The sequence below is a fragment of the Periplaneta americana genome, chromosome 7, assembly GCF_040183065.1.
Source record: "Periplaneta americana isolate PAMFEO1 chromosome 7, P.americana_PAMFEO1_priV1, whole genome shotgun sequence".
In the NCBI taxonomy this organism is placed as follows: domain Eukaryota; kingdom Metazoa; phylum Arthropoda; class Insecta; order Blattodea; family Blattidae; genus Periplaneta; species Periplaneta americana.
In genome coordinates, this window is record NC_091123.1 from 60,053,579 (window position 1) to 60,080,076 (window position 26,498).

The 26,498-nt window shown below is 36.9% G+C and overlaps 1 protein-coding gene across 4 annotated transcripts in view; it reads left to right on the forward strand.

Annotated features, from left to right (window-relative positions):
- Positions 1–12,015, forward strand: part of LOC138703147 (dehydrogenase/reductase SDR family member 11-like) — a 143,469-nt gene extending 131,454 nt beyond the window's left edge. For 2 of the 4 annotated variants that reach the window (XM_069830792.1, XM_069830791.1), the window contains exon 8: positions 9,813–9,948. Coding sequence is in view for 2 of the 4 variants with exons in the window: in XM_069830790.1 (XP_069686891.1) it covers positions 9,898–11,829 (1,932 nt within the window). In the remaining 2 variants the exon portion in view is untranslated. Of the gene's footprint in view, positions 1–9,812 lie in introns of all 4 variants that reach the window. The other 2 variants (XM_069830790.1, XM_069830789.1) reach the window with 1 other exon arrangement.
- Positions 12,016–26,498: the final 14,483 nt, after the last annotated feature.

Genomic DNA, 26,498 nt, shown 5'->3' on the forward strand with positions numbered 1-26,498 from the left:
AGTCACAGTCTAGTATAAACAGTCACGAAGCTTAAGTTGTGAGGGTGCTAGGAACAATAGACTGTGCCGGCACTATTTCGCGTTGTCTGTAATGAGGCGATATTAGCGATCCTAGTGGTTAGCAACTATCTATAGATGCATATTTACTAAGTATTGAGCTTCGTGACTGTATATACTAGACTGTGGTATAGTGTAAACTTGGACGCAGTTCTTCCGAATAACTAGAGCTTTACCTTTCCTGTTTTGAAACCCGAACTGAAATCCTGACGTGTATTGGGAAGATTTTTTGGAAAAATATTTCCGATTAAATAGATTGCCCCCCTCCCCCGAATTTAAGATAGAAAAAATGATGAGTAGTACTACTAAAGAAAAAATGTGAGAACCACTAATCCACGTATGTAAACACCCTAGTCATATATGTAACAGATAACTCCTCTCTACGTTAAAGTCGGCAGCACTTTGAAGAGAACAACCGCCAGGATCGCCACCCGTCCGCCGTAAACGAACACGAGATGGCAGCACAGTCGCTAATGCAATTCAAATGGGAATTATGACGTGACTCCTTATGTAACAACTAGATGGCATAGTAGTAAACCTAACAAAAGTTGTTAACCTCAAAGCCTATAAGCCCGACATATCTGTTACATATATAATCTAGGGTAAACACTTACGGTCTTACTAATAAAAACTCTATATACACACGTTTAACTGTCTTATACTTATACAATGAGTAGCTCGTTTATAAGTCGTGTGTAAATTCCTTACTAATAATCACTACATACGTCTTGTACAACAGTATAACTGTTACACAGCTACGTCATAGTTTCGTCATTACTTCGTTACGAAAGGTAATAGAATATCTGAGGTTCCCTACTGCATCCGGTAGAGCGCTCTAGTGTTGCGTGTTAAATATCGATAGTACAACTGGCTCTAATCGATTACCACACTACATTTCGGTCAAAGAGTACAAGCTACAGCAATATTATTCTAATAATTCTATGATCTTTGGTTTGTTCTTCTGTGGTTACATGGTAAACATCATCATAAAATGACAGTCGATACGAACAGCTGTTAAAGGGGCGGCCATTTTTTCTCTATATACAACGCTTAAACAAGGGGTTTCGTGTATATAACTACTGCAAAACAATTCCCATTGTATAGTTACAGCCTGTTTATACGTCCATTATACGGTTTATTAGTAACGTTTTCTGTCTCAACTCTGCATAAGTCTCGTATAAAAACTATACACGGTTTATTAGTAAGACTGTTAAGAAATAAAAGACGAGCTAGTTTATGACTTTGCTCAAATGAAACTAAGGCGTTGCATTAGTGATTGTTACCTATTATAAATAAAAGTACAATTTTTTGTTTTTATTGAAATTAAAATTGTTTTATCAATAAAACTGTGTTCATTTGTTCGCACTGTCATATTAACAGCAAGTGCATGTAATTTGCGTATCACATAAGTAGGATAAGAAGTTAAAATAGGCTTGCGTGTGGAAAATGGAAATGTACTGCAAAGTAGGAAACTTGGCCATAAAATACTAGAGCATTCGATAAGTAGTAATGGCATCAATGCTGTAAATCAGAGCTCCTAGCGGTGGCCATTGATATCTTCATCATCATCATCATCATCATCATCATCATCATCATCATCATCATCATTCTTCACGAATTAGGCCTCTGTAGACCTGTTTCGGCCCCATCTAGCAGTCTTCTAAAAGGCCTTCCTGGTCGACGATGTCCTCTAGGTTTATACTGCATCATAATTTTTGGGATTCTTGAATTTTCCATTCTTCTTACATGATCTAACCAATTGAATTTGTATCTGCTGATTTTTTCTTCTACTGACTCTACTTCTAATTGTTCTAAAATTTCTTCATTCCTTTTTCGGTCTAAAAGAGTATATCCTGCTGTCCTCCTGAAAAATTTCATTTCTGTAGCTTTGATTCTGTTCATGTCTTTTTTCTTTAATGTATTAAAATCTTTTACTACATAATAGAGTAACGATTGTTTAATACATTTGCAATGTTAGACGTCTCGAAGCAACCACAGTTTGTAAATACAGTGGCTGTTTCTGATTTATAGCAAACAATACAGCTCTAAAAGTACGAACAAATGTGCTTAATAAAAATCCAAGTTGTAAGAGAAAAACATGCAACTCAGTGCTTTTCGGCATTACAGGAAGCCTGTGAGAGAGATCCTACCATACTGAACTATTGCAAGTTGGGTGGAAGCGAGGCATTCGCTTTTAATCAAGAGTTGACATCCGAAGAGTTTTAGATTGATCAATGAGAGAGACATACAGAAATGCTGCTGCAGATGGAGTCCGTCGCTTTCAGGAATTTGGCAAAGTATTGTTGACATGGCAGAGACATTTGCAATTCATACAGACAAAATAAATTGAGTGTCCGCATGCCGTCATTATTAGAAGGTTATACAATCCCTAAGTCAAAAATATCTGAAGAGAAAAATAATTTAGCTATAAGGTAATCGAACATGCTATAGAATGCGAAAACTTTAGACAAAATGTGCATCTACCTACTACGTATATGACGCCTCATTTCGCACTGCAATAGATTGCACTCACCATGCTCAAATTCTTGAAGAAAAACGAACGGCGATTGTCGACCAGCACGTTCTTGTTGAATGAATGAATGAATGAATGAATGAATGAATGAATGAATGAATGAATGAATGAATGAATGAATGAATGAATGAATGAATGAATGAATGAATGGGAGGAGAAAATTTAAAAGATATGCGAAAACGTAAGGGAATTCTAGCTTAGAAGAACTGTGAGCTCCAAGCTTGTTGGCCACTTGTCTCACTCCGTGTTTCGCTGCTCCACTGAAGGAGCTGTAGAGAATTTTGAAGAGGAAAAAGCCTGTGAAAGCCTCCTTTCAGCATCTACAGATACAATGGGAGCATTCTTGAAATGCACCAAATCGCTCGAAATGAATTTTATACACAATATGTCTTATAATATTTGCATAGAATCACTTACAACCAGACTGGAATAGCTGTAATTTTTAACTGTACGATTGTACCTCCCTCTAGCTGCTCGTTTCGCTCACAAAAAAATATTATATCTACCCTTTCCACAGCACGCAACTTTCCCATATTAACTCTATCTAGGAATGCAGTTTTTCGAAGAATGCAGGTAAAGTATGTACGAGGTTACTCTTATTTCTCAGTTCGATAATTGAGTGAAACATTTGATGTTTAAGTATTTATTAATAGCACCGATAATATTCAAATATGTTAATATACTCTATGTGTATCCAATGCCTATCCACGTCACTTACGTGATTCGGATTCCTCATATTGCGGATAGATGGCAGAACTGTGAGCCATTTTCAAGTTGCACACCACTTCGGCAGGCTATGCTGTACATAGGTAATGAGTGGGGATGACAATGAAGATGAGGAAGGGAGAAGGAGAAAAACCCGGTGCCGACACGTAGCCTACTCCTGTCGAATAGCACCAAGAGGGACGCCAGGCTTAACATCCCCGTGCGACGGACGAATCACTATCAACAGTGACATATGCCTTCTCTTCATATGCACTGCGGATACATTTGAAATTTCATCGGGGCATATTGGTGCACAATCTAGTGATTAGAAATTGTACACCGCCTCCTTTTCTAATCCCGAGGTTAGAAATTTTACACGAATCGAACCCGGGCCGGCTAGTCTGAAAGCAGACACCTACTACAGAGCTAACTCGGCAGACTATATACTCTAGGAAAATGCATGAAAATGAAAAAGTAATGACGCAAAGGGCATTAAAATAAAAAAAATGACGTTAAAAGTACCAAAAAATGGGCCTACATTAAAGTAACAAATAATGACCTAATAAATAGGCATTTCTATAATCTTGGACCGTGGTTAGGATTTATGTACAAGTTAGCAATGTCTATGTTGCATCAATTAAAAGATGATGAGTCATCAAAATTCGGGCTCTGGTCATTTAGTTGGCTGTTTCTTCTTCTTGCATAGATGTTTGTTCGTTGTTAATGTAGGTTAATGTACTGTGTTGTTTCAAACGAAGGTTCGGCAGCGTGCTGACCTCATGTTACGGGAGTCCCACCGTTTGTATATTTAGTGTTAGCTTCAAATAAAAATAGTTATTAACGTCTAGGTAGAAGGAATCGAGTAAGAAGAAAAGAAACTATCGACATAGCTTAGGCAGTAGCGCGTTTGCCTGCTAATCTAGAACTGACAGGAGTATGAGTTCGATAGTTATTAATCAGGTTCGGTTAAAGCAGTTGTATCGTATACGTTGTATAGCTGACTTGCTTCAAACTACGTGAACACTACCCCCGCCCACTAGCTAAAACTCTTACCGATTGTATAAACCATTTAATCTTGGATCAGAGGTTAAATTGATCCTCGTTCTAGCTGAACTTGGAATTTTGAGATTAATTTGTCTTAAACTAAAGTCAACTTTGACTGAAGAAATTTCTCCGATTAAGTTAGATGATCCAAGTTCAGTTATTTCTTTTCTGTTTGAAATATACGAGTGGCAGACTGTGCAAAAGGAATAACCATTATTAATATATAAATGGTAGACAAATTTATATATATATATTTTTTTTTCAATTTCTTGCCTTAATATACAAACATTCTTATATTTTATAAGGTTTTATCGTGTTCAGCAGTATCAAATAACATAACCTATAATTATATTATGTTTATAACAACCATTAATTATTCATGGATATGATAGGTACATTCATAAATTTTCAATTAACTGTATTACTAAACGAAAATTGTCGTTTTATAAGCTTTATTATGTTTAGCAGTATCAAACACCATAACATGATAACAATTTGGAGAACGGTCAACCTTCTTATTGTCCGCCATTATTTACAATGCACAAAACAAACCGGTGTCTCCAATAGAGTGTGCGGAAAGTCGCCAAAAGTAGTTGGAAAGTCGCTAGATTTCTAATTATCAACAAAGAAAGATTAAATTTTGTCACTATGAGGTGCTAAAAAGGTCGCTAAATCCCTATTTAAGCAATATAAAAGTTAAAAGAAATTGTCATTGAAAAAGAGTTAAAGTCGCTAGATTGGCAACACTGAACAGACCTGTACAACATGACATGCGCATCACATACTTCACCTGTTTATGCGATGTTGCCAAGTCCTTTTCACGTGAACTTAGATTGCATTTGAACCTAGGTAATTTGATCGCAGAAAAGTTTTATACAATAGAAGAAGTGTTTGAGCTCGGTTTACTTTCCAATCTTCGATCAAAATTGATCTTTAGTCAGGGAGTTTTATACAATTGGGCCTTACCTGCTGGGAAGAGCGCTCTCCACCTCCTAGCTAAAACATCAGTGAATGGACAGTACAGCCGATAGGAACTGAAACACGTCGTCACTACTGTCGGCTGAGGGACACGCGACAACTAGTTAGTAGTAGTAGTTTATTGACATTTCTGGCTTTGAGCATACATATATATATATACATATACATATATATACACACATACTCACATTTACGAATACATATTCTTTGTTTAGATTTTTAAGTTTCCCTTTCCGCTGGCAGAAGCGTCTGAATAGTTATGGAGACTTTCATGGGGTAGAGGTATTTTATTGATCTGCCTCTCTGTTGCTGTCGTGTGTCCTCTCAGACAGTATTCAAATTTTCCAACGCGTGTTTGCAGTTTTGTTTTGTGTTTTGTTAGTTTGGTGGTTGGGGCTGGTGGTAGTTGTAGAGGAGTTTCTCCAGTGTTGTTCTGTTGTTTGTGTTCGGTGGATTTGCGAAGATGTGTTGTGAATATATACGCGATTTACTGCCGAAGGTGTGTGTTTCCTTTTTGTGTTGTTTAGATGTGTGGAGAGTGGCTTCGTTTTTGTCGTAGTGTAAACTGTGTTGTTTTTGGTGCGTCTGTGCAGGTGGAAGATTTGGCGGAGAATTCTTCTTTCGCGGGCTTCGAATTTTGATTGGGTCGTTGGAGGGGCTTGTGTGAGGAAAATGGAGGGATGTATGCATAGGGATCGAACCAATGCTTTGTACAGGTGGAGGAGTGTTTCGGTTATACAGCCAGGTCGATTGATGCCACTTAGGTAGCTTATTGCTCTGGTGGCTGCGTTATATTTCGTCCAGGTTTCTTTAGCTACTTCGGTCCAGGAGAGTTAGGAGGTGAAGGGTATTCCTAGATATGTGAGATTTCGCTGGAGTGGAAGTTGAGTGTTGGCTATTGTGATTGGGTTGTTCTGGAGGACCCGAGTCCGGAGTTTTGGGCGGAAGATGCATATCTGTGTTTTGTTTGTGTTGACTGTGATCCGCCACGTGTTGGTCCAATTTAGATACTGCCTGAGTGTTGCGTTTAGTAACTTCCTAGCGGAGGGGAGTCGGGGTGTGTAGCCCTATATGCGACGTCGTCTGCACATTGTGCCAGTCCTACTATCGGATTATTATTATTCTTCTTCTGCTATGGTACTACAACCCAAATCGGTCCTTGACCTCCTCTATTCTCCTCTTCCAATCAGATCTGTCCAGTGATGTTCTCTTCCATGCCGTTACTCCCAAAACTTGTCTAGCATCCTCTCTCACTGCATCGGCCCACCTATTCTTCGGTCTTCCTATCGGTCTTTTACCATATATCCTTCCCTCCATTACTTTCCTAGGTATCCTCTGATTCTCCATTCTATTGATAAGCCCAGCCCATTCCAATCTTCGGTGTTTGATGTGTGCCACTACATCCATATCTCGATATTGTTCCATTACTTCCTAGCGGATTATTAGGGAGGGAAATATCTGCCACATAAATGTTATACAGAGTGGGGGATATGACACTGCCTTGGGGGACTCTAGCTTCTATTCGGAAGGTCCGTCAACTAGTTAATGTTTGTAAATAAAACGCACTGACCGAGGATGCCTATGCTGATACAGCTGTTTTATGCGAACCTTAGTTATTAACCTCTAGGTAGAAGACAGTCGACTAAGAAGGAAAGAAACCACTGGCGTAGCTTAAGCGGTAGCGCGTTTGCCTAATGATCTGGAGCAACACGAGAGTATGATTTCGATTCCCGCTTGAACTGATTATCTGGTTGAGTTTTTCCCGAAGTTTTCTCCAACTATAAAGCGAATCTTCGACCTCATTTCGCTAGTATTATGACCAATCCCATCGACGCTAAATAGCGTAGTAGCTGATACAGCGCCGCTAAATAACCAACCATAAAAAGAAGGAAAGAAGGCAATTTACGTAAATAGAGCATTTTACTCACAAGAAAATGTGTAGGAGTTACATTTGGCTCTCGAAAAGTTTTAAGTCCATTTTCTACTGTGTAAAGCAGAATTTAATAATGTAACACTTCATAGCATTGATACATCTCTGATGTGTTGTTCACGACTACGGTCTTTTAAATAATTCATTCTCATTTGTGATCATCATTCCGTCTCAGTTCAGCCTGCTGTGACTATCGCGACTTTAAACAGTCCAGAAATCATAACGCATATAGGTCAATGGCCTTTCGACTAAAGACAAGGAAACAAGAAATGTTCTGCGGAAATAACGATCCACAATATCAATATCATATGACACGGCCGTGGCCGAGTGGACAGCTGTTCTATCTTGCCACCGTGGCGAACCGGGTTCGATCCACTCCTGGGTCAGAGTGAAATTTGTAGTGCACATTGCCGGATGCTGAGGAATTTTTCTCAAGGTTATCCTAGTACCCTCACCATTCATAACATCATTCCAACAAAATTCACAATCACCCTTTACTGTGCAAATTCTGAAGTTAGATCGTCTCAAAAATAGGCCCAATGTCGGTTTTTTAAGTTTGGTGTTTTGTGTGATTTTCTTCAATTGCGCAATGCAATTTACAGAACGATATAGTTATTATTACGTATTGTGAATATGTGACAGTCTTCAATACGTACCTATTGTTAATACAAAGAATATAAATTGAGGTGATAAAGAATGTGATTAGAGTCCTTATAAAGCACTACTGAAAACAAGATTATGAAGATGCTGCCGCGGCTCGAAGAATGTGTGAAGTTGAGAGTGAAGGTATCGTTAATGACAGTGTAGCACAACGATGGTTCCAGCGCTTCAATAATGGAGGAGGCATTAAAGATTTACAGTTCTGGTAGAGTTAAGGTGATGATGATGGTTATCATACTACGTAAATGATTATGGTTACTTTAATAATAATGATGACTACAGTGACGATGACTATACGTTAGTGATAATGACTACGATGATGGTGAGTACCACGTTAATGATAATGATTACTACAACGATGATGGCTACGCTAATGATAATTACTATTACGGCTACTACATTAATGACTACTACATTAATGATAATGATGACTACACTGATGATGACTAATTATAATGACTACGATGATGATGATGACTACTCTAATGATGATGACTAATGATAATGACTACGATGACGATGATGACTACATTAATGATAATGATCACTACAATAATGACGACTACGTTAATGATAATAACTACGATGACGATGACGAAGACTACGTTAATGATGATGACCACTAGATGATGTTGGTGACTACGTTAATGATAATGACGATTACAATGATTAATAACAGTGACTTCTATGACGATGATGACTAATGATAATGAAGGTTACGATGGCGATGACTACTTTAATAATAATGACTACGATGACGATGATGACTACGTTAATGATAATGACGACTGCAATGATTAATAATAGTGACTACTATGACGATGATGACTAAAGATAATGAAGGTTACGATGACGATGACTACTTTAATAATAATGACTACGATGACGATGATGACTACGTTAATGATAATGACGACTGCAATGATTAATAATAGTGACTACTATGACGATGACGACTAATGTTAATGAACGTTACGATGACTACTTTAATAATAATGACTACGATGACGATGATGACTTCGTTAATAATAATGACGACTATTAATAATAATAATAATAATAATAATAATAGTGACTACTATGACGATGATGACTAATGATAATGAAGGTTACGATATCGATGATGACTACTTTAATAATAATGGCTACGATGACGATGACTACGTTAATCATAATGATTACTACTATAATAGTGACTACGTTAATAACGACGACTACACTGACGATGATGACTAATAATAATGACGACTGCGATGATGATGATGATGACGACGACGACGTTAATGACACGATTACGATGACGATGATGCTTAATTTAATGATAATAACGACTATGATGAGTAGGCCTACTTAAATGACAGTGACGACTTTGGCTATTATGACAACACCAGTAACGATTTTCCGGTCTCCGTCATCATTTCAGCTAAATGAGCATTATGCCCTTCTTGTCGATATAAATCCATAGAATAACATGAAGTGAAATGTGTGACCTGTATTACCACACCATTAAGGAGTAAGGATGGCTAGAAGTGAAGAGCTTCCTCTTTCTTAAGCCCGTCAGTAGTAAGGCATTAACTCATTAGCATGTATCCGACGGATAGTATCCGTACTCTCTTCCTATAATTAAAACACTCTGTTCTATGTAGCCTAAAATTGTTCTGGAAGTTCTGACGAAAGAACACTCTTTTCTCTCTGCCATGAATTAAACCATAGCGCTATCAGTCCTTAGGCAGACTCTGTCTGTCTGTCTATTTATTTATTTAATTTTTTTTTCTTTTTATTAAGTGTAATGTGTATAGTTGACGTACTTCGTTCCAGAATTATTAGAGTATGGTTTCCTAGTCGCAGTGATTTTCAGGTAGTTTTCATATGACATAATTGTGCTGTAATTGTTTCTTATTAAAGGTTCTGAAGTCGGAAGTAGATGGATTGTGGAGTATGCTGTGGACGACTGTAAATAGCATCTGAGATCCTGAAACCATCCAACATCATGACAGTGAGGAGGGACATCTGCTTGGCGGTCTTGTCTGCGCTGTTGCTGTTTTCTTCACGATGCGGTTCCACGTCGCTGCACTTCTCTCAGTCCTCCGATCGACCCCTGGCATATTATCGTGCCCCAGCCCCTTACCAGGAGGCTGGAAAAGCTCGTCTCAACTCTGTGATCATCACATCGAGACCGTTCTCAATCGGGGAGGAACACAACTTGACATCGAGATCGAATGCGGATGCCATCACCACTCCCGAACCACAGTGGCGCAGACAACACTTCTTCACATCTACTAGCACCACAACTACTCGTCCTCGACTCACAACACAGATCCCGCACTACTCCATTGATTGTGCCAATGGAAAGAGTTGCAGCGAAACTATAAATATAAACTCAACCCCAAACCCAACTTTCAAGCCGTACTCGCAAGAAGAGCTGGAGAAATTCATCAATGACTACGCCGCTTCGAAACAAAATTCTGGGAAACACCACGCAAGTAACGACACGAATACACACGTTGTGAAAATTAGTAGTAGTCGTAATAACAATAAAAACTATCACGACAATAAGAATAAAGAACTCGCCGAAGTTGAGCCAGCGGTGGAACCAACCAACAGATTAGCTAGTCTTCATCTCGACGAAGACGACGATCCTGACGCAGTAACAATCGACGGAAAAAGTAGGCCTCACTGGAGTCTTATCCAGGCCCAGCATCACAATCACCCTTATGACGATCGAGAGGGCTGGGTGACATTAGAGGCAATCCCATGGTCCACTAGTAAAATCTCAAAATGGCAATCTCACAACTCCGGCAACAAACGCCCTCAATGGACTACTTTTCCTAAACCTTTAAATAATTATGATACTCGACCTCCCAACCAGGATTGGCCCTCAAAACCCTGGGATAGACCTCAGTATAACGACAGGCCAAATGATTGGAAACATGAAAAGCCAATTAAGCCTCTGTACTTAATTGGCAATCGTCCAGTTGATGAGAACTGGTCGCAGGATACAACACACAAACCTTTAATTCACCTGGAGAGACCTGTGGGTGATTACGACTACAAGCCTGTTGGTGATTATGACTATAATAAGCCGTCACAAGGCCACAATCAACAATGGATAAATTCAAACAGCCCTGATATAATCACAGACGGGGCTCCTGAGAATTGGCCAATATCCAACCGCCCTGGAAGTCCTGGCGGCCCTGGAGGCCCAGGAAGCTTCAAGCCGTGGTCACAATCAGAAGGAGATTACAGTCATCACCAAGATCATTACGATGAGGATTACAAGCACGAGCCAAACCGAAGACCCCCGACTTCTGTCACGTACCACGACGGGGGCAAACCGCATACACATCCCGACAGCGGCGAAGGAGAATGGGTGTTGCTCTCGAGTACCAAAGGGTACTCCTTGCCGATACGGCACCATTCATACCAGCGGGCTATAACCTTCAACCCAAAGCCCATCAGTTCGACCCGCGCTGTCAAACTGACGGTACTGCCTGCATTGAACGGGACTGCCAACATGACGACATCACACGGAGGATTACTGGAGGTTGAGAGCACCTTCCAGAGCGTGGAGGATGCCCAGAGAGACGAAGCCTTCAAGAGGTTGGAGGCTAACGACACCAAGGTGGCACAACCGGTGAGACTCGTGTCGAGGCCTATCAGCAAGAGAGGTTCGGGGAGGGCGGTGCTCGCAGCGGTGGGGGCGGGGATGCTGCCCGCCACGATGGCTCTACTGGTGCCCATGATGCTGGGCCGCAAAAAGAGGAGCACCGTCCAGCCCATCGCCAACTTCACCACGGCCATGCCTACAGTACAGCAGTACAACCTGCCCAGACTCAACAGCAGGAAAGAAGACGGCAAGCGATGGAAAGTGAAGAAGAGAATTGTGAGGCGGAAGAAAGTGGTTCATAAAGTACAACAGTGAACACAGTGATAGGACGCACATCTTAACAACGAGAGACTGCTGGTTTTCAGGCGCAGTTTGTGAACAGTTTTGTAGAATTACTGAAAAACAATTACATTCTAAACATTTATTTATATACAGAATATTTTAACCCGTTTTTAATTGTTTTTATGTATATTTAAAGTGATGAAATGTTTTGGGAATGTTTATTGCATTTTCACAAACAGTTTCGCTGTGGTATGTAAGTTTTGTTCCTCTTCACTTGTACCTCACATTGCTCTTGTATAATTTTAATACTTAGGCTACTGTAGTTCATATTTTAGCTTGTATCATCATCTCATTCCTCCCTCTTATTATTCCGAGTTAAAATAGAATTTTATAATTTCACCTTGCACATACTTTCTATTACAAATAATGTATTTGTCACTCCTAATAAGAGTGACAGAAAACAACTACAGGCAGCAGAAATGTATTACCCTGGACTTTTCCTGGGTAGTCAGGTATGAAGATGTAACTAAGGCAGAAGAGAAGAGAAAGTGTGGAGGATGGTTTTACAGATCGATAAAAAAAACTTTAAAATGCTTTGACCATATTACTAAAAACAACGTCGAATGCTATATCATTCATCACTGAACTGAGGTGTGCAAGAGAAATAGGCAACGACAATCAAGGAATGAAGCTATGCTGATACAGCAGACTGGTAAACAAGAAACTTGGTCATGTGGGATACTGAGGATTGGCTAGTTTGGCGGTTGAAAACGGTAAGTCTATGTCCTGTGGTATAAAGCCGGTATGTACACAAACATTAGTAAGACTGGCAGTTTATTGCTTCACTATACATCTGTAAGCTCTAAGTAGGCCCAATAGAACATGAATATTTTCTATGCCCCAGCCAGAGTGTTTACGTAATCGGTGTTTCCTACATTACATCTATTATCCATTCGACTCAAGAGCGAAATCTAATAACTACCAATGCAAGTGTTGTGATGTCTCATGATTGGTCGGCCACCAGAGTGTATACGTAAAGAATATAGTCCGACATCATATTTTATATTTTACCGTTTATTTTATATTTTCAAATAAATAATGTTATAAAATTCTGTCCAAGGGCAGATCTTTCATTGCAAACCCAGCATTCTCCAAACGTTCCTATTTCTCGCCTTCTTCTTAATCTCCGCATATGATTCAAGTATTTCAATTATGTCTGTCATCTGCCTTTGGTCACCGGCGTAGCTCATTCGGATGAGGCGCTTGCATGCCGATCCGAAGTTGCGCTCGGGAGCGGGTTCGATTCTCGCTGGGGCAGATTATCTGGTTGGGTTTTTTCCTAGGTTATTCCCAATCGTAAGGCGAATTTCAGGTAATCTGTGAGGAATCCTCGGCCTCATCTCGCTATAACCAATTCTAGGGTGACCGGACGTCCTCTTTGTCCGGACATGTCCTCCTTTTTTAGCCTTTTGTTCGGGGTCCGGGCGGATTTTAAAAAAATCAAGAAATGTCCTCCTTTTCGTAACTTGTATGCCTGATATTTTGAAATTATCTGATTTTACGCTTTTTTCAAGTAATTTGCCTGTAGGTTGCAGCAGCATCGACGGAATATACTCTTTGCCAACGGTCATAACTCTCTCTGCTTAAAAAGTAATATTACATTCACATTTTTTGCGCCCTTTTTATGTATTTTGATGGCAAATGTAGTTCCCTTGGCTTTAATATGTAGTTAACTGTAAAATCATTTTATATTATTGACTTTTAAAATATGTAATGTTGTAATAAAATAGATATTGACATAATTTTAAGTATAATATAGGCCTAAGCCTAAATCTAAATACATATTTTCTGTCCTCATTAATAATCGTAGTTCCCTTGCCTTTCATATTATGTAAAATCACCTGTAAAATCATTAAGGTTTATCATAATTATTTTGTAATATTAATATACTTTAAGTATGACATAAGCCTAAATTTGTACTGTAAATATTTTTAGATAAAATATATATTGATGTAATTTATTGTCTAAGCCTAAATATAAGTACATATTTTCTGTCCTCTTTTTTTTCGAACAATGTCCTCCTTTTTGAAACTTTGCGTCCTCTTTTTTATCGATGTAAATCTGGTCACCTTAACCAATCCCATCCACGCTAAATAATCAAGCAGTTGATACAGCGTCGTTAAATAACCATTTAAAAGAATATATATCAACTGAAAATGTAATAATATTTTAAGAGGGTAAAACTATACAATTTATCCCTCTGAATTTTTAGAGGATACATCCTAACTTCCCCCCCCCCCTCCCAGTTGTTGCGTCGACAATATTTACATAACACTACTATTCTCAATAATTCGTTAATTTTAGTATTTTATTGTAGTTGTGAATTCTTTTTCCTTGGTAGACTAAATTTATTTTGAAAAACCAGCTATTCGTAACATTGTAGTTCCATTTCTCTTACTTTACTTTGAATTTCTGAAGAAGATTACTAGATGAATATTTTTTTTTAGAAATAATTCGATCTAATATGGCCCAACAAATGGAAATATACATTTAATTTTACTGTATGCACGCACCGCACCGCAACCTGAAGGCTTATTGTGCTTTCCGGAGGAATTGATAATTGCGAAGTGAGTCCGAGGATTCGTCATGGTATTACCTGATATTCACTTTAGAGTTTGGGTAAATGTCGGAAGAAACCAACTAGGTAATTAGCCCAAATGAGATTCGAATTCTCGCCCGAGCGCAGCCAACCCTATTGTTTGAGCTACAGCGCTGGCTTTCTACAGTATTTAACCCTTGATAACAGAAATGTAATTTTTTGTTTTTTATATCATGGATCATAACAAAGCTTCGATCAGTTGTTTCAAAACTTTAACTCTGCACACAATTTTAAACACAGATGGCACCTCTATGTATACTCAAGGTGTTGGTTGCATGGTGGAATATCTTGTAGAGAAAAAAAGAAAACTGTGGTTTTTCTGAACAACCACTATTCTGCAAAGGGTTAATCCAAACAAATTTTATGTAATGATACAGTAATGTAGGGTACCTTTGTACCGCTTTTATAATATTTTAATACTTACCTAAAATAGTGTCTATTGAAATTGAAGAGTTCAGAGCCATAGTGGGCCAAGCGCCATTTATTAAAAACGGAGAAAGCAAGGGTTAAAGTTAAGTGAATACCATAGTTTAATGAAGATTGGCATATCATTTAGTTTTAATGTGTATACTTTATATTATTTGCTATATGTTTCCATTGAACTATGGTAATAACTTCATTTTAACCCTTGTTTTCTACGGTTTTAGTAAATGGCGCTTGGCCCACTATGGTTCTGAACCCTTCAATTGATGTTTAAAAGTTAATTATTTAAGAAAACTGCTTATTTTATGGGTTGAGACAAATAAACATAAAAAATCACACTTTAAATAGGTGAAATTTGACATTTAATGGTGGTAAAAAGTTACACGACTATTTCGGGAGCTTTGGATCACATATGTGTTTTCCTATTAAATTCAATTCTCTATATTCCCCTCCAAATTTAAGGCAACTTTTGACCATACAATAAGAAAACACTACATGAAATTTTATTTCATATGAAGTTCATTGAAAACGTAGAACATTTACTGTAACAATAAAATATACTAGTATTACAAAAGAAAATATAAACACAATTTTTATGTGTTTATTGTCTACATACTGTATATATTTAATATAAGATATTTTAATTCGCTAATCAAATTCTTCACAGTCTTAACAAGATCAGTTAATACGTGCCCCTTTTATTTACCAACTTATTAACTTTCTTTATTACTTCAAACTTGTCAGGCCACATCAATGCATTCCCTTCTTGACCTTACAACTGACTTTGTATCTCGAGATGGGACTATGCAGTTGAATGTCATTGACTGTAGGCCTACCAGGGAACAGTGATTCTTTATATGAAACTACGAGTATTACAGAGTCATCATAGCACAGAGCACCAACATTCTCACGAAAATATATTTGGTGCCCCAAAATTATTAGTGTTTATTTTTAAATGTATTAATTAATTATAGTGTTTGTCTTAGGATGAAAAACAAACGTGCAGCTTCTCGTTGACCAAGTTTTTCCAGTTTTTATATCATCTAGTGCCTATTGTAGAGTTTCACTGGAATATCTTGTCTTTATTGCATATTGTCTTCTCTCTGGAGAATTCTTTCGACCTCTTGCAATCTAAAAATTTCAACGCATTATGGAAATCCAAGACGAGTATAAAAATTAGAATATTAGTTGAATAAGCAAGGTCAGAGAAATTTCATTAATAAGCCAACAATGCGGGACTTGGTAAAATAATTAATTTTTCAATATACTGTATATTTAAACTCTGTCTGAAGTAGATCTACATCTTTTCCAGTTGCATTTCAGAAAATATCAATTATATTTCAGATTTGTCATTTGTATTTCAGATTAGTCAATTCAATTTCAGATAGTACCGTCAACGCGGGCTACTTTGACCCTTAAGGTGTTGCTTGAACCCAGAAGAAAAAAAATGTTTACTTACCATTGGAGTAACTTATGTGAAAATATTTGTACAGATGAAAGTTTGCAGAGGAAAAAAACCACAACTTTCGACACCAAACTGTTATTTTACATCGACGAAAAGATTTTTTTTCTTCTGGGTTCAAGTAACACCGTAAGGGTCAAAGTAGCCCGCGTTGACGGTACCAATTGTATTTCAGAAAACATCAATCGTATTTCAGATTTGTCATTTGTATTTCAGATTAGTCAATTCAATTTCAGATAGTACCAATTGTATTTCAGATTTGTCAATTTAATTTCAGATAGTTTCATTTGTATGTCATATTTGTCAATTTAATTTCAGATAGTTTCATTTGTATTTCAGATTTGTCAATTGTATTTCAGAAACTGTCATTTGTGTTTCAGAAGTTACAGTTGGCACCTTATTCTCAAATGTTAAATCCAATCGAGATCATTTGGTGTAAAAGGTGAAGACGTACGTAAAAACCCATCTTGGAATTCCTGACAACATGGCTTATGGTGTTGTAGGCTACTGTAGAGAGTAAAATTGATGAAGCAACACATATAATATTGTTGGTGGTGATTGTGCTTGTGCAGTACAACACAGTACAATTCATCAAGCTGCAGCTTTAGTTATGGTGAATATGCCTGTCGGACGCCAAAATGCAATAAAGTTGATTTTTGAAATTCTTTTTCCATTTTTTTTAATATATGTTAAAATCTCAAGTAAGTAGACCTACATTTGTTATTTTGTGAATTAAAAATGACTATGTAATCTTAACTGCATTGCTTATTTTCTGAAATACATTTCATACCATCTGAAATACAATTGACAAATCTGAAATATATTTGATATCATCTTAAATACAATTGACACTATCTGAAATTGAATTGACAAATCTGAAATACAATTAATAATTTCAGAAATTAAATTGACTAATCTGAAATACAATTGATATTTTCTTAAATATAACTGGAAAAAGTGTAGTAGTTACATTTTATATTAATTTTATGTAATAATTGTCTCATTATTTAATAAACAAATTAATTATGTTCGTTTATAATCAAATTCAAATGCTTATAATAGAATCAGTGTTATCATGCAAACTTTGTAGCGGAACAAAGTAACCCTGAAATCGAACCAAAACAGCACAGTCGGATTAATTTTATAATTTACAAGACATATGATTATGTATGTCACGAGGTTATCATTGTATTTTAAAGGAGAGAGGGTAAGTATTAACATTTAAAATAATTGTAACAGTAAGATAAAATTACATACAATATACAATTTAAAATCGTTCATAAACCAGCTACTATAAACTGAATTTAATACTTAACCACGTGGAGCCTTAAATATTCTTCTGGAACTGAACATACAAGTCATAGAGATCCTAGGTTATGGAGATGGCCCCAGCACAGTCTACTATATACATTCACGAAGCTTGAGTTTTGAGGGTGCTAGAAACAATAGACTGTGCCGGTACTATTTTGCATTGCCTGTAATTAGGCGATATTAGCGATCCTAGTGGTGAGCAACTATCTAATGTTTGCATATTTACTACGTATTGAGCTTCGTGACTGTATATAGTAGACTGTGGCCCCAGTCCAAAGATATCACACTTAGGAAATGTGATCTTCTAGTAAGACTGGGAACTGGTAGAAAGTTACACCACAGTCTAGTATATACAGTCACGAAGCTTGAGTTGTGAGGGTGCTAGGAACAATAGACTGTGCCGGTACTATTTCGCATTGTCTGTAATGAGGCGATATTAGCGATCCTAGTGGTTAGCAATTATCTATGGATGCATATTTACTACATACTGAGCTTCGTGACTGTATATAGGCCTACTAGACTGTGGTTACACTGGCAGGTACAAAGCTATCCCAAATTACTGTACTGTATTCCAGTAGGTTTAACATGAGTTTTTTAGGTTTGCTGTAGCGTTGCATAGTTGTCAATTAAATTGTTGTTATTTCATTTTATCTAAGGGAATATGAAGACAAGATATTGAAATATTTCAAGATCAGCCATTTCGAATAGTACTGAATATTGTGTAGCATTCTATCAATACTTCATAACCATAGGTAGGAAGTTCGTACCAAAAGTCGCCCTCGGTAGCGTAGTTGGTATAGCGCTGGCCTTCTATGCTCGAGATTGCGGGTTCGATCCTGGCCGAGGTCGATGGGATTTAAGTGTGTTTAAATGTGACAGGGTCATGTCAGTAGATTTACTGGCATGTTAAAGACCTCTTGCGGGACAAAATTCCGTCACATCGGCGAATCTGATATAACTTCTGTAGTTGCGACCGTCGTTAAATAAACCATAATTTAATTTTTTCGTACCAAAACAATAGATTTCAGTTGAGTACATCGAGGAGTATAGATATCACCCGAGCCTCATCCTGCTGCGGCTCGCTACAGGCGATACACATTATGTTCACAATCAACGCATAGTAGCATTCTGTGGATCTGTGTAGATTCGTGGATAGTTTGAAGAATATTGTTAATTTATATTAATATTTTAATTTCTGAACAAAGTGAGCTATTCTGTTATTATTGTATTATTTACATAATGTTAATATTATGCATGATTCCATAAAAGTAAACTCATCTTTTATTAATAATTACGCAAACAGAAGTGTGTAACACGTTTATTTTTTCACGGATCAGTCTTCATTAAATGTTGACGTCTCGTGCTGCTATGCATTCGGTTGCGTTACGTCCAAGTTCAACATCGGAATTACGATACGAACTTTCTACCTGTCATTACAATATAAATGAAAAATTTTTTGAAAACAATTATGGATTTAATATTATGCCCCACATACGAGATTCATTATGAGATTCACAAATTAGTCCACACCTGTGGAACGAACTTTAAATAGGCAAATAGAGCCAACATATGTTCAACGTGATTATAATCTTTCAAAGTGATTTTACAAAGTGTTCACATTTCAATGACTACGCTAATAGTGGTTACCTTAAACAGTTTTATTTTCATATATTTTAGATCATATCACATGACTTGCAGTGATTTAAATCGGCAAATATAGCCAACACATGTTCAAAGTGATTTAAACTTTTAAAGTGTTTATACAAAGTGTTCACATTTCAATAACTACGCTAATAGTGGTTACAATTCTTAAACAGTTTTATTTTATATTTTAGATCATATCATATGACTCGCAGTGATTTAACCTAACATAGCATGTATATCATAGATCAACCTAAGTTAAGTCCAAGCAATCACACTAATATGACCCGAAAATTACCACATTAAGTTCCATCTAATAGGCAAGGTTTTCATCATATTAATCTAACATTTCACATCTGAAGATGATACACAAGTATCGAAAACGTTAATGAAAATTTATTTATTTTATGATAAGCAAAGGCGGTTTTGTACACATATAATTATAGTCAAACATTAATAGCTTATCGGCAAACTTCAACATGAAATTGACTTAATAATTGTGTTATTAATTGAATATATACAATAAGACTACAAACACTTCATCACTTTTCAACATAGTCCCCACTACGTTCAATGTAAGTGTTCTTGTTATACAGATGTTATATCTGTGTGCGTGCGTGCGTGCGTGTGTGTGTGTGTGTGGTACGATTTACTATGCGAGTCTGATTTTTTTATTGTTATATTAAGGTTACTTTTTGACTGGGCCTCGTACATTGACAACATATTATCAAGATGGCGAGAACATCCGACTCTTCTAATGAGCCAATATGGCTGATACAGGAATATTAATAATATTATTTGCCAGTTAGATTACCCATATAGTATTCTCCCTCACTTTTTTGGTCATTTTACAAAACATAAAAAATACTTTCAAGTAAGTTTAAGGTAATATATTGTTTTCTTACCTTTGTCCAATCTTCCTGGAAACTGAGAATGCAGCATGTAATTCTAGTGTGCTCTTCCATAGTATTACCACAGTCACGAAACTTGAGTTTATGAGGGTACTAGGAACAATAGACGGTGCAGGTACTATTTCGCATTATCTGTGATGAGGTGATAGTAGCGATCCTAGTGGTTAGCAACTATCTATGGATGCATATTTACTACGTATTGAGCTTCGTAACTGTATATACTAGACTGTAGTATTACTGCCACAAAGTAATTCAAGAAGTTGAAAGTGTAAATCAGCCTAAGGTAAATACTTAAATATTTTCTTGCCTATTTCTTCAAATTATATACAGAGTGGAAGTGAAATAGCCTTGCACATTTTCAGAGCGAATACATCATATTGGTGAAAAGTTCTTTTTTTTTTTTTTTTCTTAAATGTTTAACAACGTCTTATTCACTGCAATTTTTGTCCCTATCGATATGAAATCTAATAAACAGTCATTTATTCCTCTGGTGTATTTCAATAGCGTTGATGGTTTTCGTGTAAATTTAACTTTAAAACCCACCTAATTTGAAGCCACTGCACGATGCAAGTGACAACGTCGAAGCAGAGAGCAGCTCACCTACCGAGACACACCGAGTTCGTTGATCTCTTGTATCTGTATTACGAGTAGATTACGTATGTTAGCGGCGATGTTACCGGATTGCTGAAACTTCAAACTTAATTTTCTAATTAACAGTGCATTTAATCACAAAACATAATATAGGTTTTCTATTCATTTACGTGTACCCTATCGCTTTCAATCTGCAAGGTTATTTAATTTCCACCCTCTATACAATAAGTTTACTGACAGGAGCTTTTAAAAATGTTCAGAACAACTCTCCCCTTCTAAATAAGGAAAAGTGGGGTTAAGTAATTAATGTGTCTAATGCCTTATATATGTAAGTGTAGTGTATGGAATAAGTGACGATAATGTTGATGCGGAAGGGAAAAGGGGAAACGTAGCCTACTTCTGTCGAACAGCACCAAGGGGGCCGCCAAGCTTAACGTCCCCGTCCGACGGACAAATCACATCAACAGTGACATATACCTTCTCTACATATTATGTACTGCGTAGAGATTTCGGATTTAACCGAGGCATATTGGTGCACAATCTAGAGAATGGAAGTTGTGCACCGCCATCTCTCCTAGTCCCGAGGTAGAAATTGCACATAAAAATTTCTTACCCCGTTGGGGATCGAATCCTGGCTGACTAGTCTGAAAGCAGAAGTTAATTAATGTAAACCCTCGTAAGTTTACAATTCCGTTCGAAATTCTATTGATATATAATGTATACTCACGTTCAAAAGTATCCTACCTACGATTTTATGATTGTGTAAGCGAACTTTCCAACCACGGGATAAAGATATAAAAAAATTGACAAACGTTGAAACAGTTCCGCTAGTTCTCAATAGGCAGCACCATTATTGGGACAGTTAAAAAAGTGTAAGAGAAAATGATTGCTTTGATGTGGAATGTACAGCTAGATTCAATGTTCTTGGTCCCTCTCCTTGGTTGTTTGGCTAGTGAGCGAGCTGTGTGTTGCGTTATAAGAAAGAAATTTAATCACAAAGATTAAGCATTAATTGACAATATCAACGGTTTCCAGCTAAACCCAGTGTTGTTTTACAATCAGTTGAGTGGGATGAAAAATTTAATTCCATATTGCGGGAATATTTATCTACGATTGGCAACAGTGACTATTATCTTCGCCATCTATTCATAGAGGCAATAATATAAGAATCCACATTTATACCAACAAATTATTGATCACTATCGATTAGTCGGATCAGATATCTTTGAACGTCAGTGTACCTAGTTCTTACCACAGTCTAGTATTTACAGTCACAGCCACAGGCGTGGCTCAGTCGGTTAAGGCGCTTGCGCTTAAGTTGTGCTCAGACGCGGGTTCGATCCCCGCTTAGGCTGATTACGTGGTCAGTTTTTTCCGAGATTTTTCCCAACTGTAAGATGAGTGCCAGGTGATTATGGCGAATCCTCGGCCTCATCTCGCCAAATACTGTACCATCTCGCTATCACCAATCTCATCGTCTCTAAATAACCTCGTAGTTGATACAGCGTCGTTAAATAACCAACTAAAAAAAGTATATACAGTCACGAAGCTTAAGTTGATGAGGGTACTAGGAACAATAGACTGTGCAGGTATTATTTCGCATTGTCTGTGATGAGGCGATAGTAGCAATCCTAGTGGTTAGCAACTATCTATGGATTCGTATTTATTACATATTGAGCTTCATAACTGTATGAACTAGACTGTGTTCTTACTTCAAAAAAGAACAGAACTACAAAAATAAATAAATTATAGCAATGCTAAATTAAAAGCGAATAAGTTAGTCTACTATTTTCAATTAAAATAAACAAAAAATATAAACCGTTAGAAATCATTAAAATAAAAACCATAACATCTCAGTATCTTAAATTGCTGATTATAACGATATTAAGCAACATTAAATTCGGAGTAGTCTACTTTCTCTGCTTCCTTTGCATGGCCAACTCAAGTTCACCTAATGAAGGAAGTTGCATACGGGTCTTCCGCTTCAGTACTGTTCAATGGGAAGGAACTGAAAGCGGAAGGAAACAAAATAAACAGACAATGGGATTGAAGCTGCAGTGATAAATCTCTTGGAGAGGAAGCAGTAATGAGAGATTATTTTCACTTGCGAATGGAGACCTACCTAGTTTTCAGGTAAGAGAAATCTTATTTTTCGTCTATTCAAATCTATTAGAAAACCTTAAATCCATACATAACCTAAAAATTCAGTTCATTTTAAGTTGAGGAGTGCCCGTCAATATGCTTATCAATAGTACAATATAATGCAATGATTTATTATTTACATTATTATTTCAAAATGGATGAACGTTTTCGGCTTACGTGCCATCATAGGTCATGCAATATTAACATGCAATTATGAATATGTTGTGTGTGAATGTTGTTTGGATGATAAAATAATTTTATAATAAATAACTACACATCAAGCAACACATTAAAATATAAATGGTTGAAATTAAACAAATCCACAAGTGAACGTTAACAGGTTAAAATATAAATCTATGTGGGTTGATATGGTTCCAGTATATTGTCAGTATTAAGCAGCTTGTACAGGTACATCATTTTATTTTTACTAACATTTCCTATATTAACCTGGTTATATCTTTGGATCAACGATTGAAAACCGGAAACACTGTTTGCTACCCCCTTCCACGACTGGAGTTCGATGATACTGGCGTAAAACACAAACAAATCACTCTGCTAGGTATAGGAGGGAAGAAAAGTAGTTCATCTATTTATGTAAAGTAGGAAATATCACGCTTTTCAGTTTGATAATTTTCATTGGGTTTTTGTTGAATCAAAATACAGTACAGTATTAACAATAGGCTAAGTGTTTTTACTCACGAACTGAGCTGTCCATGCGGACGTATTCATTATGCAGTGTATATTATACTGTCTACAGCACATTAGCGTACACTATAGAGAATGAAGTTAAATTGAAAAATAATAATAATACGGATATTTAAACACATTTTTTAAAATGGTGGCCGTTCATTTCGATTCATGCTTCAGTTCTAATGTGCATATTATCGCACTATAGACTATTGTACCTAATTGCAATTACCAGGTTCGTACTTCGTATCAATAACTCATGTTGAAATAATTCTAAACCTACTCTATAAAAGATTACCTTGCGTACTGCAAATTCAATCTTCATTTCTGCCCGATCCGAAAAGATAAAATTACTCAGACATGCTATCTACTGTCCGTCCAAGTGGTTATGTAGCAGGGTCGTAGAAAGAGGGGAAATCACGTGACAGTTAATTACTTAACGAAGCCCTTTTATTTAAGTTATTTTAAACAGTTGTATGGGTATAATATTACGTAGACGTCCAATTCATAACAGAAATTAATGTTCTCAGAAAAGAGCTAAGACAGCCCAGACACTAGCCTTTACACTGGAAAACGCGAACATATTTTTGGAACGTACTGTTTACTTGACCGTAAGGCTACTATGACTGTATATGCGGTCTTGGATCTGTGTGGAGGACGGTTGAACTTCAATAGTAGAAAGGGTGGGAGTGAAGTACATTCAAAAACTCAGGTACAATAAAAATTGAAGTAAAAATAAAATGATATCTCTGTACATAATCTTCCTATGGAAGCAGATCACACGATGTGCGAGTCAGTCGAGCTGTAATGTAATTGGTCGTAGAGGACTGTGCTGCTTGCGTGGTTCGGCTTGCAGCACAGCGACCCTCCAGTCATAAACATGAAAACAAGATCTATGTTAGTTATAAGATCTAGTTACATGAACACAAGCCATCTGTCGCACAATAGAAACAGAAACTCAACAATACTTAATGATCTACTGATATACCCAAACATCCTACACACGCGATATGACCATTGATGTTAAAGCGCGTATAAATAAATGCATGTACAAAAATGCCTTATATGAAGTTGAATTTTATTGTCCATAAAAGCGATGTCTTATTGACAAATGAAAGTTAGTTATGGCAATGCATAATAAATATGGTGGAAAATGATATTATGTTTGTCGAAAAATGTGTATGTGGCTGAAATATTTTGTTTAATGTGTGTTTTATTTTTTTTTTTATTTTTTTTATTTGGATGTAGTGTTCCATTTCGCGAACAGAGGCTTATAAATGCGAAAAATATATCTGAAATAAATAAGCTGTAAAATAACAGGTAGGAGTAGGGTTAGTCGAACAAGTGGGCAAATTAATGGTCCTACACAGTGATGTCAACGAGAGCGCAGACGTGCTCACAGCTCGTATGCGCTGATCAGAGCACGTAAGGCACGCAGGTACAAGACGCTGGTGAACACAAGGGTTGTACATTAGGCTACACTTTGATGAAGAAGTCTTTCAGTAAGTTTCAGGTTGACTAGACTCTTGACTTCTTATGTAAGCGAAAGATGAGGTGATGCTCTTTGTTGGTTTGTGGAAATTATTTAGTTACAAAGACAAGCAGTGTCGAACACCTGAAATTATTAATTCATCTACAGATTGATATAATATTCAAATTAAGTCTCCAGGTATTGATCAAATTCCAGCTGAATTAATACAAGAGGGTGGAAGCGCATTATCTAGCGAAATTTATAAACTTGTACTTGCAATTTGGGAAAAGGAAATTATACCAGAACAATGGAAGGAGTCCATAATCGTACCTATTTTTAAGAAGGGGGATAAGACTAACTGTAGTAACTTTCGAGGAATATCACTCTCGTTGACGTCGTATAAAATTTTGTCGAATATCCTTTTGAGAAAATTAACTCCATATGTAGATGAAATTATTGGGGATCATCAGTGTGGTTTTAGGCGTAATAGATCGACTATTGATCAGATTTTTTGTATTCGACAGATATTGGAGAAAAAATGGGAGTATAAGGGTACAGTACATCAGTTATTCATAGATTTCAAAAAGGCGTATGACTCGGTTAAGAGAGAAGTTTTATATGATATTCTTATTGAATTTGGTATTCCCAAGAAACTAGTTCGATTAATTAAAATGTGTCTTAGTGAAACTTACAGCAGAGTCCGTATAGGCCACTTTCTATCTGATGCTTTTCCAATTCACTGCGGGCTAAAGCAGGGAGATGCACTATCACCTCTACTTTTTAACTTTGCTCTAGAATATGCCATTAGGAAAGTTCAGGATAACACAGAGGGTTTGGAATTGAACGGGTTACATCAGCTTCTTGTCTATGCGGATGACGTGAATATGTTAGGAGAAAATCCACAAACGATTAGGGAAAACACGGAAATTCTACTTGAAGCAAGTAAAGCGATAGGGTTGGAAGTAAATCCCGAAAAGACGAAGTATATGATTATGTCTCGTGACCAGAATATTGTACGAAATAGAAATATAAAAATTGGAGATTTATCCTTCGAAGAGGTGGAAAAATTCAAATATCTTGGAGCAACAGTAACAAATATAAATGACACTCAGGAGGAAATTAAACGCAGAATAAATATGAGAAATGCCTGTTATTATTCGGTTGAGAAGCTTTTGTCATCTAGTTTGCTGTCAAAAAATCTGAAAGTTAGAATTTATAAAACAGTTATATTACCGGTTGTTCTATATGGTTGTGAAGCTTGGACTCTCACTTTGAGAGGGGAACAGAGATTAAGGGTGTTTGAGAATAAGGTTCTTAGGAAAATATTTGGGGCTAAGAGGGATGAAGTTACAGGAGAATGGAGAAAGTTACACAACGCAGAGCTGCACGCATTGTATTCTTCAC